This window comes from Nomascus leucogenys, chromosome 22a (assembly GCF_006542625.1).
Source record: "Nomascus leucogenys isolate Asia chromosome 22a, Asia_NLE_v1, whole genome shotgun sequence".
NCBI lineage: Eukaryota > Metazoa > Chordata > Mammalia > Primates > Hylobatidae > Nomascus > Nomascus leucogenys.
Window position 1 is genome coordinate 69,480,607 of NC_044402.1, and position 18,155 is coordinate 69,498,761.

At 38.3% G+C, this 18,155-nt stretch overlaps 1 protein-coding gene across 1 annotated transcript in view; it reads right to left on the bottom strand.

The window, feature by feature from the left end:
- LRP2 (LDL receptor related protein 2) overlaps positions 1-18,155 on the bottom strand; it is a 225,602-nt gene that overhangs the window by 71,727 nt on the left and 135,720 nt on the right. The window contains exons 36-45 of the mRNA XM_030802651.1: positions 15,588-15,801; positions 13,904-14,143; positions 11,389-11,577; positions 8,261-9,181; positions 7,952-8,117; positions 7,410-7,568; positions 5,939-6,228; positions 4,711-4,914; positions 3,582-3,824; positions 745-870 (exon numbers count right to left, since the gene is read on the bottom strand). Of these exons, the coding sequence (XP_030658511.1) occupies positions 745-870; positions 3,582-3,824; positions 4,711-4,914; positions 5,939-6,228; positions 7,410-7,568; positions 7,952-8,117; positions 8,261-9,181; positions 11,389-11,577; positions 13,904-14,143; positions 15,588-15,801 (2,752 nt within the window). The remainder of the gene's footprint in view (positions 1-744; positions 871-3,581; positions 3,825-4,710; positions 4,915-5,938; positions 6,229-7,409; positions 7,569-7,951; positions 8,118-8,260; positions 9,182-11,388; positions 11,578-13,903; positions 14,144-15,587; positions 15,802-18,155) is intronic.

The window sequence follows — 18,155 nt, forward strand, 5'->3', positions numbered from 1 at the left end:
GAAATTGTTTGAATGAACCAAATTACTAAATATGAAATAGAGATTTCTGGAATTCAAACGTATCTAGGGGATATAAAGATACCTTCAGTTACTGGTCAGGCACGGTGGCTCACACTTGTAATCCCAGCACTTTGGGAGGCTGAGATGGGTGGATCGCTTGAGCCCAAGAGTTCCAGACCAGCCTGGGTAACACAGAGAAACCCCATATCTACAAAAAATACAAAAATTAGCTGGGCGTGGTGGCACATGCACGTAATCCCAGCTACTCAGGAGGCTGAGGTGGGAGGATGGCTTGAGCACAGGAGGCAGAGGTTGCGGTGAGCTGTGATCATGCCACTACACTACAGCCCAGGTGACAGAGTGAGACTGTCTGAAAAAAAATAGTTTTCAGTTACTAATGGCCACTATAATATTAAGAGTAAATTATAAGGGCTTAATGGGCAAATTCTGCCTAAGTACATGAAGGCGAAAGGCTTTCAACACTGGGAGAAATGGCTCTCCAATAGTAGCAGATCTCCGGAAGAAATATTCGGGGTCTGGGAATTCCAGCCAGGGAACAGAGAGAAAGAGTTTCTCATATCCCTGCAATCACATATGAAAGCAACTGCCTACCACCTCTACTTAGAAGGTCAATGTGAAATGACAATTGAAATCAGCCCAAATGCCCACGCTTCATATCTTTGTATTAGCTCACAACATGCATCTCTGGAACGATAGAAAGAAAAGCAGTTTTATCTTACTCACTGCAATAAGTAGGGTTTTCATCACTGTTATCTCCACAGTCATTGTCTCCGTCACACAAATAAACGCGAGGAATACAAATATTTGAATTATGACATTTTGTGTATCCAGACTGGCAAGTGCGATCAGCTTGAAAAAGACAACCAGATAACTATTAGGAATATATCCACCAAATATGTATTATGAACAGTATCCATGCTAACAGATCTATTGTAGAACCCAAACCACTGGAAGGGTGGCATTTTCAAAACCTTCAGAAAGGCAGGATCCATGATACTTTTGTTACCTATAGACTCTGTAGTAAAAAGACATATTTCCAGCTGATACTGGGGAGAAGGGAGAGGAGACACTGGTTTGTAACTTAAATCATCTGTTTTCATTAATTAATAGTATCAACAAGAGTTCCAACTCTTGGTAAAATAAACTATGGCATTTCCACACAATGGAGTAATACGTAGCCATTAAAGGAATAAAGAAGATTTCTATATACTGATAAGTAATGACAGTATAATCTTCAGGATATATTGTTAATAGTAAGAAAGCAAGATTCAAAACAGTAGGCTATCTTTTATGTAAGAAAAAGGACGATATAAGTGTATGTATGTGTGCGTAGCAAGAGAGAGATGCTTATATTAAAAACAGTAACAACAAAGAAAAGATTAACAAAAATTGTCATCCCTCTGGATACACTGAGAAGAGCACAGAGGAAGCAGAAACGACAGGAAGAAATGAAGGACTTCTATAAATGCACCTCGTCATGTAGTTTTAACTTTCGAACTATGTATGTTATTTTGTACAAATAAAATCAATAAAATAAAATAAAATTTGGAAACAGCAATAGATGAAGCTAACCATATATCAGATGGATAGCATAACCCTGCAGAAAAAAAAAATTCCAAATATCTTTAAAATCAGTATTTTGACTGCATATCTCTAGCGGGACATAATCTAAAAAGCAAGAAGAATCTCGCACTTAGTAGATTTATTGTTAATAGTATTATTTGAGTGGTTATAATAATGTTGAAATTATTATAGGCATTTTGAAATTACTATATAATAAAACAAATAAATGTCAAGAGAAACTATGATTTTAAGCATAAGAAGAGATGCAATTATAAAATCTAAAATGTAAACAACGTGTAATCTTTAAATGAGAAATATCAATAAAAAGTTTTTTCTGGCTGGGTGCAGTGGCTCACGCCTGTAATCCCAGCACTTTGGGAGGCCAAGGTGGGCGGATCACGAGGTCAGGAGATCAAGACCATCCTGGCCAACACGGTGAAACCCCGTCTCTACTAAAAAATACAAAAAATTGGCCAGGCGTGGTGGCGGGCGCCTGTAGTCCCAGCTATTCAGGAGGCTGAGGCAGGAGAATGGCGTGAACCTGGGAGGCAGAGCTTGCAGTGAGCTGAGATCGCATCACTGCACTCCAGCCTGGGCGATAGAGCGAGACTCCATCTCAAAAAAAAAAAAAAAAAAAAAAAAAAATTTCCTTAAAAACTGTATTTTCTAGCTCTGACCATTGAAAAGGACTAGAAGCAATGAAAGCTAAGTAGGAATGAGCACCTCAACCCTGTGATAATTTCTAAGTACCACAAAGGGAATGAGGTCTCCTTGGATAAGTGGCTAATTCCAGGACTGGGACAGGAAATACAAGACAAGCTTGAGCTATAAGAAGATGGACTGGGGTCATGTCAAAGAACAGAAAATCCAAGTTAAGGGCTCCCATTGGCCTAAGTTTGGACAACTGGGCACCAAAAAAAAGAGTTGACAGCACTGTATTAAAAGTCATCAAATACATGAAGATCAAAGAGTTCAATGTAATACAAAACTAAACTAAACTAAAAGTTAATTCTCCTTTGTCACCAACTCATTACTCTGAAAATTGACAAGCAAAAGGTATTTAACCTGTAGATTCTAATTACCAACAAAAGCTGATAAGGGGAATGTCTTCTTTATCAAACTTCAGCTAATAAATGCGGCAGGAACACTAGAATTCTAAAGAGCCTATTTCATAACTCTTAAAGAAATAATGGATTTACGGAACAACCACCCATGGATGCTAAAACCATTGGGTGAAAGGATGATGGGAGCTTCATAAGAGAAGATTCAGGCTGACACCAGAATCCACTTAAAATGGGGCAACCAAACATCATGTGCCTCATGAGGTGATGCAACAGGAAATGCACAGCTCCACCTCTGAAATACTCTTACCCAAAGAATTGTACCTGTTATGATCAAAACTCTAGGTCTAAATACCAGTTCATAGGAAATAAGAGGGATAAGATAAATTAAATGGATCAATTATGCAATTAGTCAAATCCAGAATGTGAGATATTCTACAGGACAAATCACCTAATCTTTCTAATGAATCAATGACATTAAAAAGTGGGAAGTGTTGTGGCATAAAAGAGATTGAAGAATTATAACAATCAAAATCAGTTGTAGATCTCATCTGAACCCTAACTTGAACAGAGTAACAGTAAAAATACATTTTGGGGATAAGTGACAAAATTTGAACATGGAGCAGGTAGTCAGGGATATTTAGTAAGCACTGTTGATTTTGCCAGGCATTATAATGGCATGGTAGTTATTTTCCAAAATGTTATCAGTGAAGTGCATGTCTAGGAGTCACTTTAAAATACTAGAAAAAAGGAGAGAAAAATGAAACAAGATTGGTATTTGTTGATACTCGCTACCGCGCCTAGCCAAAAATTTATGTTTTAGATAAATACTTAGGGGTTTTTTTTGGAAAGCCTTTGTTTTTATATAATAATCTCATCTCCTGTGATCCAAGACTTCAGACCCAAAATCACAATGAGCACTTAAGATAAACTTACGGCAATTTTTCTCATCTGAAGTGTTATTATCGTGGCAGTTGTCTACACCATTGCAGACAAAATCACGAGGTATGCACCTTCTATTATTGCACATAAACTCCGTGGTGGCATTGCAGTCCCTGAACAGGCACCCTGCCTCATCACTGCCATCACCACAGTCATTGTAGTAATCACAGCGGTAAGAGTATTGGACACATCGCCCATTGGCACAGGTGAAGGCTGTTGGTAAGCAGGTGTGAAGTGCTAAGAACAGGAAAAACATGAGAACAAACCCTCTTGATTAAAGCATTATCCTAATTTTTAAAAAGATACAATTAAATAAAAGAGACACTTTGAATTTACCTTCCAAGGCAAAAAACGCTGCAAAATGGACTGCATGCAAAGTGAGATAACACTTTTAATTAGTTAGATTAAGCAAAATATGTTGTATACGTTTTTTAAATTGTTTTATGCACAAATCAAGTAATTTAAGCACAAATCAAAGTCATTCTAATTCTCTATAATCTCAATTTATCTCCATCACAGAAAAGCATGCAATTATAGTTTATTTCAGGAAAATAAAAACTCCTAGCCCCTATCACAGTCTGCTAGGAAAAGGTAACCAACCTCAGAACTCCCTGAGAAAGTCCACTATGTTTTACTCACTCAATTCAGATGGAAGCTGAGGATTGGAAGTTATTTTCATAAAATTATTGAAATAATGACCTTCGTGCTATGAAAATTAGTAAAATGATATGTTTCCTTAGTCCCAAGCTAAGCCAGGCTTAGCATGCACCATGCCTCATGCTAAGGGATTTTTACATATTGTTTCTCTTACGCCTCAGAAGAACCCTAGTAGTAGCTCCATTTTACAGATGCAGATGTCTGAGGCTTGAGATATTAAGTAACTTTCCCAGGGCTATACAGATTACAAATGCGATCACCAGGATGATGATCGTGCTTGTGCTCTTAACCACTACAGAGGTGATTTAACAGAAAGTCTGGATTATCAAGAGGAAACATTTGTCAGCTCTACCAGGATGCCTAGGCACACATTTCAAACACATTCACACACAGCAGGATTCCATACCAAACACTTGACATCAAGATGCCATTAGCTCCTACCAAAAGCACCAAGAGTCCAACTCACCACAGACACTTTCCATCTCATCACTGCCATCCCCACAGTCGTTGTCATTATCACACTTCCACTCTTCCGAGATGCAGCGCCCATTGGAGCAGGTGAAAGAAGATGCACCACATCGTTCACCATTGTCCACAATGCAGTGCTTCCTGTTGTTGGCCAAATACCAGTTGCCCTCATGTGGACACTGGCACTCGGCACCATTTGGACCTGAAGAAAGATAATCCCAGAAGAAGCAAAAGATGGATGCAGCCACCGTTCACATTGACCTCTCCACGATAGCACTTGCAACAGTTTCTACACTAAATACTCCCTAAGACAAGCCATGGAAATTCTGGCCATTAACCTTTTAACTATATTCTGAGTCACTTTTCCATCAAGAAGAGCAATCACCAATTTCTAATAAACGTGCCGATTCCTTCTAAACAACAGGAAATATCAACGACTCTTCTCAGCAAAATTTGCAAAGCAACAACATCAAAAGGCACATCTTCCCATGAATTTGTTGTTCTTTATAAAATGCACAATGAAGCACATATGATCCCACCTGCAAATATCACCAGAAATATTTCGAACTACAAATAATACCTCTTAAGCAGAAAATGTAAATCCTTTTATAAGGAAGGCAGGCTCATTGACAGAATTCCTAGTCAAGACATGAAGTAGGGCAGCCAAGGCCTTCATCTTTCTTTCTAACTCCATCAAGCTTGTATTTAAAATGCCTTCATAGGCTGAGCGCTGTGGCTCACGCCTGTAATCCCAGCACTTTGGGAGGCCGAGGTGAGCAGATCACTTGAGGCCAAGAGTTTGAGACTAGCCTGGCCAACATGGTGAAGCCCTGTCTCTACTAAAAATACAAAAATTAGCTGGACATGGCATGTGCCTGTAGTCCCAGCTACTAAGGAGGCTGAAGCAGGAGAATTGCATGAACCCAGGAGGCGGAGGTTGCAGTGAGCTGAGATCCCACCACTGCACTCCAGCCTGGGCGACAGAGTGAGACTCCATCTCAAAAATAAAATAAAATAAAATGCTTTCATAAAAGGGCTCCATATAGAATAGAAAAGAAGCCTGCCAAGTCTTCCTCTCAAAATATAGCCCCAGGTCTGTTTTATAAATTACCCTGACATCAAGGAGAATTTGAATTTTTTTCTCCTGTGAGAACTTCAGCTTTCCTTACCAATTGGTATTGTGACCACTATTTTCCACGCTTTAATTTTCATGGTCAATGCCTTACCTGGTGCACAGATATGGCTGCAGCCCCCATTAAACTGTTCACAAGGATTGTTACACTGTTGTTTCTGGTTCTTCACAACAGTGTTGATTCCCCTGGGCTGGGAGAGCAAATTTGTGGTCATTGCAATCTGACCTGACCCGTCATATTTGTTAGCTCGGTAAATTCTTTGTGTGTACAAGTCAGTCCAGTAAATATACTGGCCATAGAGAGTCAAGCCAAAAGCATGAACAGCTGCATTGACAATAACTTCACGATCCATGCCCGTCCGAGTGCTGCGTTCAATCCTCTGCCTAAAATGAAGCAAAAAAAAATTTAAAAGTTGAAATCTAAAATGAGTTAAGTTTTCAACTGGCAATCCAATGCATGCGTCTCATCATTGTTTACACAAGCTCCAAACTTTATTTTCAAGTGGGGCACATGGCAGCTGGAAATGTTCCCTCTGGTGATGGGAGGTCTTGTTTGCTTATCAAACAATAGCCTATATAAAATCATTGACTTCCAAATATGAATAGTAATCCTACAAAAGGAACCAGGTTGACATTAGAAACAGGAAAACAGGAAATAATCCATGTAATGCGTGGAACTCAGTGTTGAGCACACAGCAGACTCTCAATAAAACAATAACTTTTCCATCCCACTTCCTTAGTGACTTTTTCAATTTGATATTTATTGAGTACCTTGAGGTGTTTACCTAGAATAATCCAAGCTTAGACTCAGAGTATCACTGCTTTGTTTCAAATAGGAGAAAAAAGAAAAGATCAGGAGGTTAGGTGCTTGGCATCAACAAGACTAAAATTCCAAAGAAATACGCAAGAAAAATTAAGATTCCTGATATGTAGACACCAACCATAATAAACAAAATCATTTCATCCGTTCAACTATTCCATTAGGATGACTGGAATGTGAGACATATGGGGGGTACTTGCAGAAGTTACATACAAAATTAGAGTTGACAAAAGGAAAGTATTAAGAAATGTGCTGAGGAGAAGCTTGCCAGAGAAGAAAGGGTCTATTTGAAAAGATGACCAAAAGTCAAAGACTGAAGAAAAGAATTTTCTAAAAGACATTGAATGCTAAAGCCCAGAAAAAAACTTAACATCAATGGGCATTTAAAAGTCATTCAGATTTTATGGCAGTTACCTAGGGCCTGCAGAATGTAAGTTGAGTAATTTCATTTGTAATTCTAAATTGAGAAAATACATTTATAATTATAGCTGAAATTGTAGATATATTTAGCAATGCATCTTTAGATGTCTTTTAGTTCATAATTATTCAATGCATGATACAGATAAATTTTCACAGTATGTTCACCAAGTTCCAATATATACATAGTTCCTAAAACTGTGATTCTATATTTTGGCAATGTCTATCTGGCATATTATATTTTCATCACACGATGCAAATCCCTCTTCTTTGGAAATGGGAGGAAAAAGTCTTCTTAACACCCATATGAGTAACCAGAGACACCTACAGACTAGCATCCACCCAGTAGAGAAGGTCCTCCTCATAGTCCAGAGTCAGCCCACTGGGCATGACCAGACTGCTGTTCACAATGGGTACCCGGAAGTTTCCTCCCAATGTGGCTCTCTCGATTTTGGCATGCGTATCCCAGTCAGCCCAGTACAGGTACCTAGTCATACAAAAGGAGTCAATAATTAATTCACAGGGAACCTCATAGTCCTTAAAAAAAAAAAAAAGACAACGTTTTTTAATTGCAAATTGCCAGTAACATGGCAAAAGAAACTCCATTTCTACTTACACAACTCATCGAAAAGGGATCTAGCGAGTCAGGGTGTTGACTTCCTAGTATGTTGCCAACCTTTCTGCCATCAAAGGGAGCTGTGCGCCTCACCCTCCTTCCCAGGTAAAATCACTCAATATGCTTTCAGTTTTGAATCTGTAGCCATAGTGTTATAAGCCCATAACACACTGGCTATCTATGAACATAATTTCAGGCCCCACTTTTTCCAGAAATAAGCAGACAGAAATATAACAAAGAAGATGATGGCATACCCTTGGCAGGGATCTAACACAATTGCTCTTGGTTTTGGAACGCGGGCTATCACAGTGCGGTTAGACCCATCTTCAGCCATGGAATTAATCGTCTGGTTGAGGTAGTCACTGTAATAAATTCTTCTAGTAATCCAGTCAAAGGCAATGCCATCAGCAGTCCCTATACCTGGACACATACCGGCAGACACACACACACAAGCACACACAAAGACATTAGAGTCTCATATGCATTAGAAACACTCAGTCATCCATGTATGTTGACCCCATTGTGTCTACTTGCAGGACAAGCAGCACCTGGAGTGCACTTACCTGAAGCAATGACAGTTGGAGTATGGATCCCTGAAGACAGGCTGACATAGGAAATCTGTCCAACTCCAGAGGCTAAATTTTGTGTGAAGTAGATTCTATCACTTACACTGTCATAGTCTAGAGACATGACAGTTCTTTCCACATTTATTGTTTGGAAAGGTGGGCTATGGTTTTCAGGGTCCAAGTGTAAGCTTCTCAAGGAATTAGACAAGGCAAAGATGAGGAAATTTTCTGTTGAAATGGCACAATTCTTGCCATCACTTTGCAGGGTCCCAAAGGCACAGTCACATTTTGGGGTGTGCAATCCAGGCAGAGCAAGGCAGAGATGAGAGCACCCACCATTGTTTTCCAAGCAAGGGTTGTTGTTGACCTCTGCTGGTGACAGGCGCTGGACTTGCTTGTCAAAGATGGTCACATCTCTTAGCCAGTTGATATTGTCTCTTATCACTGTGGGTGGGTCTGTGTTCTCTGGTTCCTTGCTGGCTTGGAAGATTTTTTTCAAATTTCTATCTACCCATATGATAGAATTTTCAAAAACAGTGATGCCATAAGGAGTTGGGTAACGACTGCCATAACGAATCACTTCAGAGTTCTCTCCATTGATACGAATCCTTGCAATTATATCTAAAGAATCATCAACCCAATAAACGTAGCCATCGCTTCGGTCCACTGCTAAGCCCCGTGGTGTGACAATGCCCTCTGACACAAGCACAGTTCGATTGGTACAGTCAAGGAAAGAACGCTCAATCTTTGGTCTCTGCCCATAGTCAGCCCAGAAGAGATATCTGTTCTTGGGATCTACAACAATATGCCTAGGCATGTCCACTGTGACTTTAAGAAGAACACGGCGGTAAGTAGTATTGATCCGCAGAACTTCTATCAGTGTTTCAGAAACAAAAGCATTGGTGAAATAAAGATTTCCTAAGGGAAAATGAAAGTGCATGCTGATCAATGGAGAACCAAGAAGAAGAAAAGGGAGAACTTTACAAATTCAGAACAAAATATATAAGGTTAAAGTTTGGGTCACTATATGTTGTCTTTTCCAAGATGATAAATGTCCCAGTCTAGGCTTAGAAAAATAAATTCTTACTCCTCGGAACTATAGAGATTGCGTCTTCAAATTTAGAGAGAAAGTGCCTATCTTCAGCTTCTAAAGTAGATTAGAATTCATAGCAACATCACAACCCACTTTCTACTGAAAGGTATATTTTCCAGAATGTCCCTCCTTTTCTCTCTGAAGCTCTAAATGCTTAATACCTACTTGAAACACACTAAATGTACATTTTCATAGCACAACTTCTACACCAATGTGATAAAAGTAGCAAAGAGGGAGCACCAGCAGTATCTCAGGTTATTATTGATGTTATCAAATGGTCTTTGTGCTTAAGGTTAACATGAAGTTTTTCCTTAGTCTTTCTAACTAATGTAGGTGTTTTCATCCCATGGACCTTCTAAAAGTGACCAAAACAAAAGTCCATTTCCCTTTGGGCCTTATGTAAATGCTAGAATAAAAAGATAACTTTGTGAAGGTAGTATAATAAGTAGAGAACGATCACAAATTATTGATTTCATGTAGTTGAAAGTCTGTTGTTCAACTATCAATGCTACTACCAAGACACACATATTTTGTTCCTATACCCAATTCAAACCACCTCTAGAGAAATCAGGCCAATGTGAAATATGTTACTGATACATTTTTTCATTACCTAACTCTACTTGCTATGTATGTATTTGCTCATTTCCAATCCTTTAATCCAGGGTTGGCAAACTTTTTCTGTAAAGGGCCAGATAATAAATATTTTAGGCTTTGCAGAGCATATGATTTCTTTCACAAGTACTCAACACTGCCACTGTAACATGAAAGCAGCCATAGACAATACACAAATAAATGGGCATAGCTGTGTTACAATAAAACTTTATTTACAAAAACAGGCAACAGGCTGCATTTGACTCATGGGCCATAGTTTGCCGACTATTGCTTTATCTATACCTTCAGAAATAGTAATTTCTAATCAGGAACGGGAGTTAGGAACCCAATTAAAGCTTTATTTAACCATACTACCATATTTACTTTTTAGAAATAAACTCTTATTATAGTACTTAGATTTTCATAATACATGCCAATATTTCCTTTTTTTTTTTTTTTTTAATTTGAGACAGAGTCTCGCTCTGTCATCCAGGCTGGATGGTAGTGGCATAATCTCGGCCCACTGCAACCTCCACCTCCCGGGTTCAAGCGACTCTCCTGCCTCAGCCTCCTGAGTAGCTGGGATTACAGGCGTGCACCACCATGCCTGGCTAATTTTTGTGTTTTTAGTAGAGATGGGGTTTCACCATGTTGGTCAGGCTGGTCTTGAACACTTGACCTCAGGTGATCCACCTGCCTCAGCCTCCTAAAGTGCTGGGATTACAGGCATGAGCCACCGTGCCCTGCCTACATGCTAATATTTCTAAGTGATGCCTACTCACCAAGCTTGATCCAATGATACGGATTTTATGTAGAATTGGATTATATTCCAAAGCATATAATACCACTAATTGAGTGGTATTTTTACTCAAATGAGTGATAAAAATGAGTGGTTATTCAAGCTTATGTGCATGAATAAATACAACTATGTTAATGTAATACTAGACCAGGCATTTTAAAAAATTACTGATAAAATATCTCATGATCTAAGTGATTTTTATATATGCATAAAAGGGAGCAATTAAGAATTTGGCAACTAAAATTGCTCAGCTTCAAAGTAAATGAATGCTGTTCCATAGTTTATATTTTTATATCCCTTTCTCTTGAAAATTCAGAAAATTTCTAATGCAGAAATCAGGTGCAAATCTAAGTGTAAAAAACCAAATCCACATAATTTAATATTTTAGCCATTTTTGTCTTCAGATTATGTTAATAACAGAAGAAAATGATAATGATTAATTTGGTATAAATCTGTAAACTGAAACATCATATCATTTATCAAATAGACACATAGCTTAATCTAGATTCAATGTATCTTAAATGTTCTTAATAATTGTCTAGAAAAACAAACCTGTAGCACATGGAGTTAGGCTAAACTTTCTAGCATAAAATAAGATGACAGAGATGCAAACACATTAAAATCACCATACAGCTTACATACCTGCTACCCAATCCACTGCAATACCCCGGACTCCATTTTCTCCTATTCCATGTGTAACAATGTTCGTCAAAGAAGATCCATCTGGTTTAATTCTACGGATCGCATTATCAGATGCCACCGAGCTGCTAAAATCACACCAATAAATAAAGCCAGAGGACACATCCACATCCACATGCAGTGCATTTCGTCCTGGAAGTTAAGAAAAGATCATTAAACAATGCTGTCACTGAAACTAGAACTTTTAAATGTCTGCCCTTCCTCTCAAACCCTCATTCCCAACCCCCTGCTCTGAGCATCTCCCCATTACAAAATGAAACCCTTTTTTCCCAGTTGCAGTGAGCAGACCCACATCTTGGTTTCTACTCTTTCCCACAATAAGTAGCTCTGGCTCCCGGGAGAAATGCTGATTATAGGTTTAGGCAGGGAAGGTACGAAGTGAGCGTGAAATATCTTATTGTACCAAGAAACAAGGCGTACACAGAAATATACAGGTCGCCACTTGAAGAGGTTCTCCCTGGCCAAAATGGATCCACTAGAACATCAAAAGAAGGATTACAGTAATTGATTGTAACACACTGAATTTAAAAAATAAAAATTTGACCCCATAATAATAATAAATTTTTTAAAAGATAAACTGGGGAGACACGGAGAGCTTTCCTTTATAGAAAAATATTATCTAACAAATGTAAAGGGAATGCTAGAATAAGAAAATCACCATTTTGCAATCCTCAATTAAATAATCATTTCAAACAAGGATCATCAATGGCTGCCAAAACCCATGGGTAAAAGGTGCTTGGGAGCCAAGACATTCACAGGGCCTAAGTGTGACTGCGTAGATTCCACCCAAATTAAGAAGGAAAAAAATACACCTTTAAAAAGCAGCAATGTAGCAGTGACCACCTCAACAAAGTGATCAAACTCAAACGCCACTAAGAGCAGAACAAGCTGACATTATGTTCTTCCTAATAAGATTCTGTATCAACTAACACAGCATAACCTATAAAGTATTCTTGCTATATGTATTTAACCTTGATCTAATCAAGCAATTAGACCTAACTTCCATTTTATGAGAACTGCAGGGTAAAAAAGGAAAGACAGGCTAAATATTCGGACAAATCCTCAGTGTAGGATTCTCAAAGACAAGAGGTCTGCCTCTTTAAAACATCAATGTCATAGCAAAAAGCTAGAGGCAACTACTCCAAGTTGGAAGAAACTAATGAGATATTCCCAGTGCAATGCATGAATCTTGATTAGATCTTGGATGGAACAAAACAGCTATATATAAAATGTTGTGAGGCCAACTGGAGAAATATGATTATGAATATTTAATAATGCCCTTTGAAACTGTATGCTAACATATGTAGGGGTAAAGTGGTATGGTATTAAAATTTATTTTCAAAAGGTTCATAAAAAATGAATGTGAATGCATATGCATTTACACACACACACACATACAAATTGAGAGCTCAAATGTGATGAAATGTTAACAACTGTTAAATCTTGGTAAAGGGTACAAGGATATTCGCTAAATCTTTCAACGTTTCTGTGTTTGAGCATTTTTTTAATGAAAAGCTGGGAGAAAAAATTATTGAATTTGTCATATCTGTACAAGATGATAACTTAGATCCATAACTTTTTAGATACGGAAAAACAAAGATGAGTCATGAGTTCACGTGAACATGACCATCAGGCAGGAGGATGTGTGGGACTGGAAGCTCTCTGATTCCTTTCTCCAGGTGCATTTCTGTATTTTCTGACCATCTCTACCACCCCTTCATTCACTTCATCCTTTTTTCCTTCCTTTCTACCCTCTATTTCTATCTTTAGCCTGTGACATTCTCCTAGCGATGTTAGAAAACTCTTAGTTCCTCTTGTACTAAGGTATACCTAAAAACCTTGCTTCATCTAGGAAGCAAGTGATCATTTTATACATTCATAGTATGTAAGCACAAAGTCCTGCAAAAATATGATTACTAAAGAGGGACTAATACTGTGAACTCTTTTGCTTCAATTCACCAAATATATATTAATAAATCATATTTGTGGACTATTTCATTACCATATTAAATAGTAGTATACCTTCTACCGTAAATCTCCATTAATAGTCAGAAATAGGGCACGGTTCTTCGGAACACCAACTCTGTAGTACTTCTTGCAAACCCATCCTACATTCTATATTGCTCTAGGCCTGTGGTTCTTAGCGTGGTCCATGGGCCAGCACCATCAGCATGCCCTGGGAGCTTAGAAGGAGTGCAGATTCTCTGGCCCTACCCTAGACTACAAAATCAGAAAAATCTGGGGACGAGGCCTGGAGTTGTGTTGGCGTGAGCCCTCCAGGTGATTCTGAGACACACTAAAGTTTGAAAAACACTTTAGGCTGTGCCAGTTGATTTAAAGGGAAAGGAAAGCTTCATTATGCACTGAATCCAAACATGAAGAAATGTTTTCATGGCACCAGGGATTTCAACCTGGTGCCAGATGAAGTCAAACCTTACTTATATTGGAGTTGGCATACCTTGGCCTGCCACTGGCACCATGGTTTCTGAATGATCTGACAATTCCAAGCTAAAGCCTCTGATTGCAGACAGCATTGAAACAACAATGAAAGAGTTATATGGAGAGCAGGACCGATTATCAGGATTGAGTTTAAATCCAGTGGCACAGGCACAGGAAAACAATCCTCCTGGTACAGGCAGGCAAATCTGCTGACAGGCATTCATGTTGTTGCTACAGCCATTTGAGGATTCGGCAGCATCTAAATGAAAACAAAATCCATTTGTAACTTTTGATCCTACCTACTCGTCACCCCATCTCAAATTTATTTAATTGGGTCACCAAATAATTTATTCTAAAAATTAATAACCAACATATAGTAGCTGAGTTAACAATCTAAAAACAACATTGGAGAGACTAGAGCTTATACAATAACACCTAAAGGTATGAAACCAGTAACCCAACTATTGTATAATAGTTAGAGAATGTGGTTTCAATTGTTTTCTTCTACAAATCATGTGAGGATTAGGGAGGTCAGTATATAAATCTGTTCATAATTTGCCTATGAAATGGCACTTAAAATAATATGTTCAGTTACATGATTAATAATGTGATTTTTTTAAAATATATAAGATTTAAAGAATAATCCTTGAATTAATGGCATTCGCAGTGACTTGGATGAAACTGGAGACTATTATTCAAAGTGAAGTAACTCAGAAATGGAAAACCAAACATCGTATGTTCTCACTGGTATGTGGGAGCTAAGGTATGAGGACACAAAGGCCTAAGAATGATACAATGGACTTTGGGGACTTGGGGGAAGGGTGGGAGGGGGCAAGGGATAAAAGACTACAAATAGGGTGCAGTGTATACGGCTCGGGTGATGGGTGCACCAAAATCTCACAAATCACCACTAAAGGACTTACTCATGTAACCAAAACCTGTTCCCCAAAAACCTATGGAAAAATAAAAAAAAGAGAATATTCTTTACAGGAATAAAAAATTAATTTCTATTGCATGTGTTTCTTTCACATGCAGTTAAAAAAAATAATACCTAGTGACAAACTTAGGTTATAGGACAGGAAACTAATTGTTTGATCATCTTTGGCTGAAGACGAAAGCTATAAAATACATCAAAAAATAATACCTGTATCATAACGCTGATTTAAAGGGGTAAATCAGAAATTAGATTATCTTTGAAAAAAAATGTTGAAATAGGCAGCATCCAAAAGTATTCCTTTTAAGACTAAAAATTCCATCCCATTAGCACTTTCCCAGCAGGCATCCAACTCATATGCCCTGAGCACTTTCTATGTGCCAGGCACTATTCCAATCACTGAGTATTGAGCAGTAAACAAGACAGACAAAATGCCTGCCCATATGGAGGTTATATTCTAATAAGTAACACAAACAAGAGAAAACAGGGATTTCTATGAAGCAAAAGCAAAGTAAGGAATTGAAAGTAATGGGAAGAGAAGGGGAATAAACTTACTCTGAAGTCAATCTGGCCTTTCAGATGCCAAATTAGCCCTTGGCACTTAATCATGCTTAAGACTTCATTATCATTTTTTAAATATTTTGGGTAATTTCAATTTGTATGCACGTGCATGTACATGAAACTGTGTGAGGGTCTGTGCTTACAAATGTAAGCTATGTGTGAATATGCATTATACACCCACGAATGTATTTCAGTGACAAATACTTACTGCGTCTGTGATAAACTTGAAGACCCCTCAGATTTGGAACATTATCTCTCAAGACTATTTTGTTGGCCCCAGTGGCCTTGTCAACTCTTTCAATGACCTCATACTGTTCATCAGTATAATAAAGGAAAGAATCATAGACTGCAATTCCCCAGGGGTGAGAAAGCTGGTGTACCAGGATCATTCGATCTGTTCCATCCACGTTTCCTCTTTCAATCTAAAGGATCAGAATTTTCATTAGTTTCATGGATTCATAGTGAAAATTTTGAACATTTAAACATTAATATTCTCCTAATTATAATGTCTCACATTTATACAGCCCTCTATCCCTTACAGAGATTTTTCACATCTATTTTCTGATTTGATCATCACAACTACACCAAGCAGCAGGTCAGGAAAATGTCACTGTCCATTTCACTGATAATGAAGACAGAGCTCACATGAGTCAGTCAACCTTTTCAGGTGGCACAGTGAAGAAAAGGGAGCTAAACCTCCAGTCCCTGCATGTGATATTCTGGTCAAGGATGTACTCAAACATCTAAGTGTGGGCCATTGCACAGGAGCTGACTCACCCTGAGTTTAACACCTTCACTGACAATTTCTGTAACAGAGATTGGAAATATGCCCCCAAACAACCACAAGAGACGGCAAGACAGGACGGGGCCAAAAATGGTGCCATTATATTGGAACAGATAACAAGCTTTAATCAAAACAGCTTTGGTAAACTGGAAAAGAACCACAAGAATAAAGTCCCTAAGGGAATATGACAAGTAGTCAGCTTCTTCTGGAAGAAAAATGAAATGTAGATGTAGCTGGTTTAATTTCACTCCAAAAACCTGCCTCAAGTGCCTGCTCTGTGCCAGGATCTGGGCTGGGTATTGGTGAGAGACACAGAGTGGCTTTACTGCCACAGCTGACAAGGGAGCCCAGCAGTTACAAGAGTGGTTATGCCCTAGAAACTGATCGAAGTTCTAGAATTTAGAACATAAGGAACATGAGCTTGGAGGAGAGCTGCAGAGGGAGTGGAGACCAGGACCAGATTAGCTGAGCAACCTCACAGAAGTGTTGGGAGCTACTCCTCGGGGCAAAGCTCCAAGCTGAGCCATGATCCAACTTGCTGACTGTGGCTTTATGAAGAAAACATGTCTCCAACACGAAAACAGGCTTCACCACTGAAGGCCATGCCTAGTCAAGGCCAGAGAGAGGTTGCTCAGAACGGTAGAGGTGGCAGAACAGATCTGGGCATGAGTGACAGGCTGAGGATGGATTGCAGGATTTGGTGATATTAAACCAGGAGAGCGAAGGAGAAATAAGGGAACTACACTAGGAGAAAGGTTGGAGAGTCACACCACTAACAAGCTCGCAGATTTAGAAGCTGTGTCCTGTCAGATGTGTGTACAGAAACCATACCACGTAACAAGAGCTTCCTCATCACTGAACACATGAACCCAACTCTGCAAAGTGTTTTCACACACCATCACTTCTTTTTAATCTCCGAAGCTTACCACCATTACAGGTCCATATTCGGAGTGAAGTTAGTACTTGTTGAACAAACAATGAACTGAAAGCCAAACCTACTTCACAATATTATGAAAAGCATCAATGTCAAGGATCTGAAATAACTACTGTTAAAAAGCAAGGAAGGGACTAGCATATATTCAATTCATCACCCAAAGCAATGTTTCATCAATAATTATTACTGAGCACTGTTTACGTGCCTAGCCCCAGCTCAGTGAAGGTCAAATACTATTTCAATGAGTGAACAAGACTTTATAGTTTCTGCTTCTTATTGTAGAATATAATGAACCCAACCTTGGAGTTGAAAATTACCACTAAAGAAAGTTTCACATGTGCATTAATCATGTTAGAATATTAGAGAAGAATGTGTAGCTATAAGGGGATGCTGAGTTCAGAACCTTGCTACATAAATAAATAGATACATACATACATACACACACACATAGGTAGATACATAGAATATACCTATATCCTATACAGATATATAAATTCCATATTCTATATACAATAGATATATATTCTGTATTCTATAAATATATATTCTATGTTCTATAATAGATATATATTCTATATCTATATAGATCATATATAGAATCTATATAGATTCTATATACCATATAGTATAGATACATATTCTATATTTTATATATATATTCTCTCTATATATATAGGTATATATATATTCTCTATAATTGGAAAACCCAGAGTACTTTCAAAGAAAAACACTGAAATCACTAAACCATGAAAGAAATGGCTCTGAAAGGACAAGTAAGAAATGACAAATGGAATTAATTTATCCTGAAGACAAACAAATGTTGGTGGGAAAATTAATAAACATTACCCTATAGGGAACTATGCACATACTATAAAGAACTGGACTTCAGCTAGGGGCGAGGTATGTGCAAGTGAGAGAAGTTATTGGGAGAAACGGCAGTGAAACACTGGTACAAGTTACCAAATAAGATTGTTCAGGAACCACTGCCTGACAGCTCAGAACACTCAGCATCAGCTACACCAGCTCAGCATAAAGACCAAAAGATTGAAAGGGTGCTC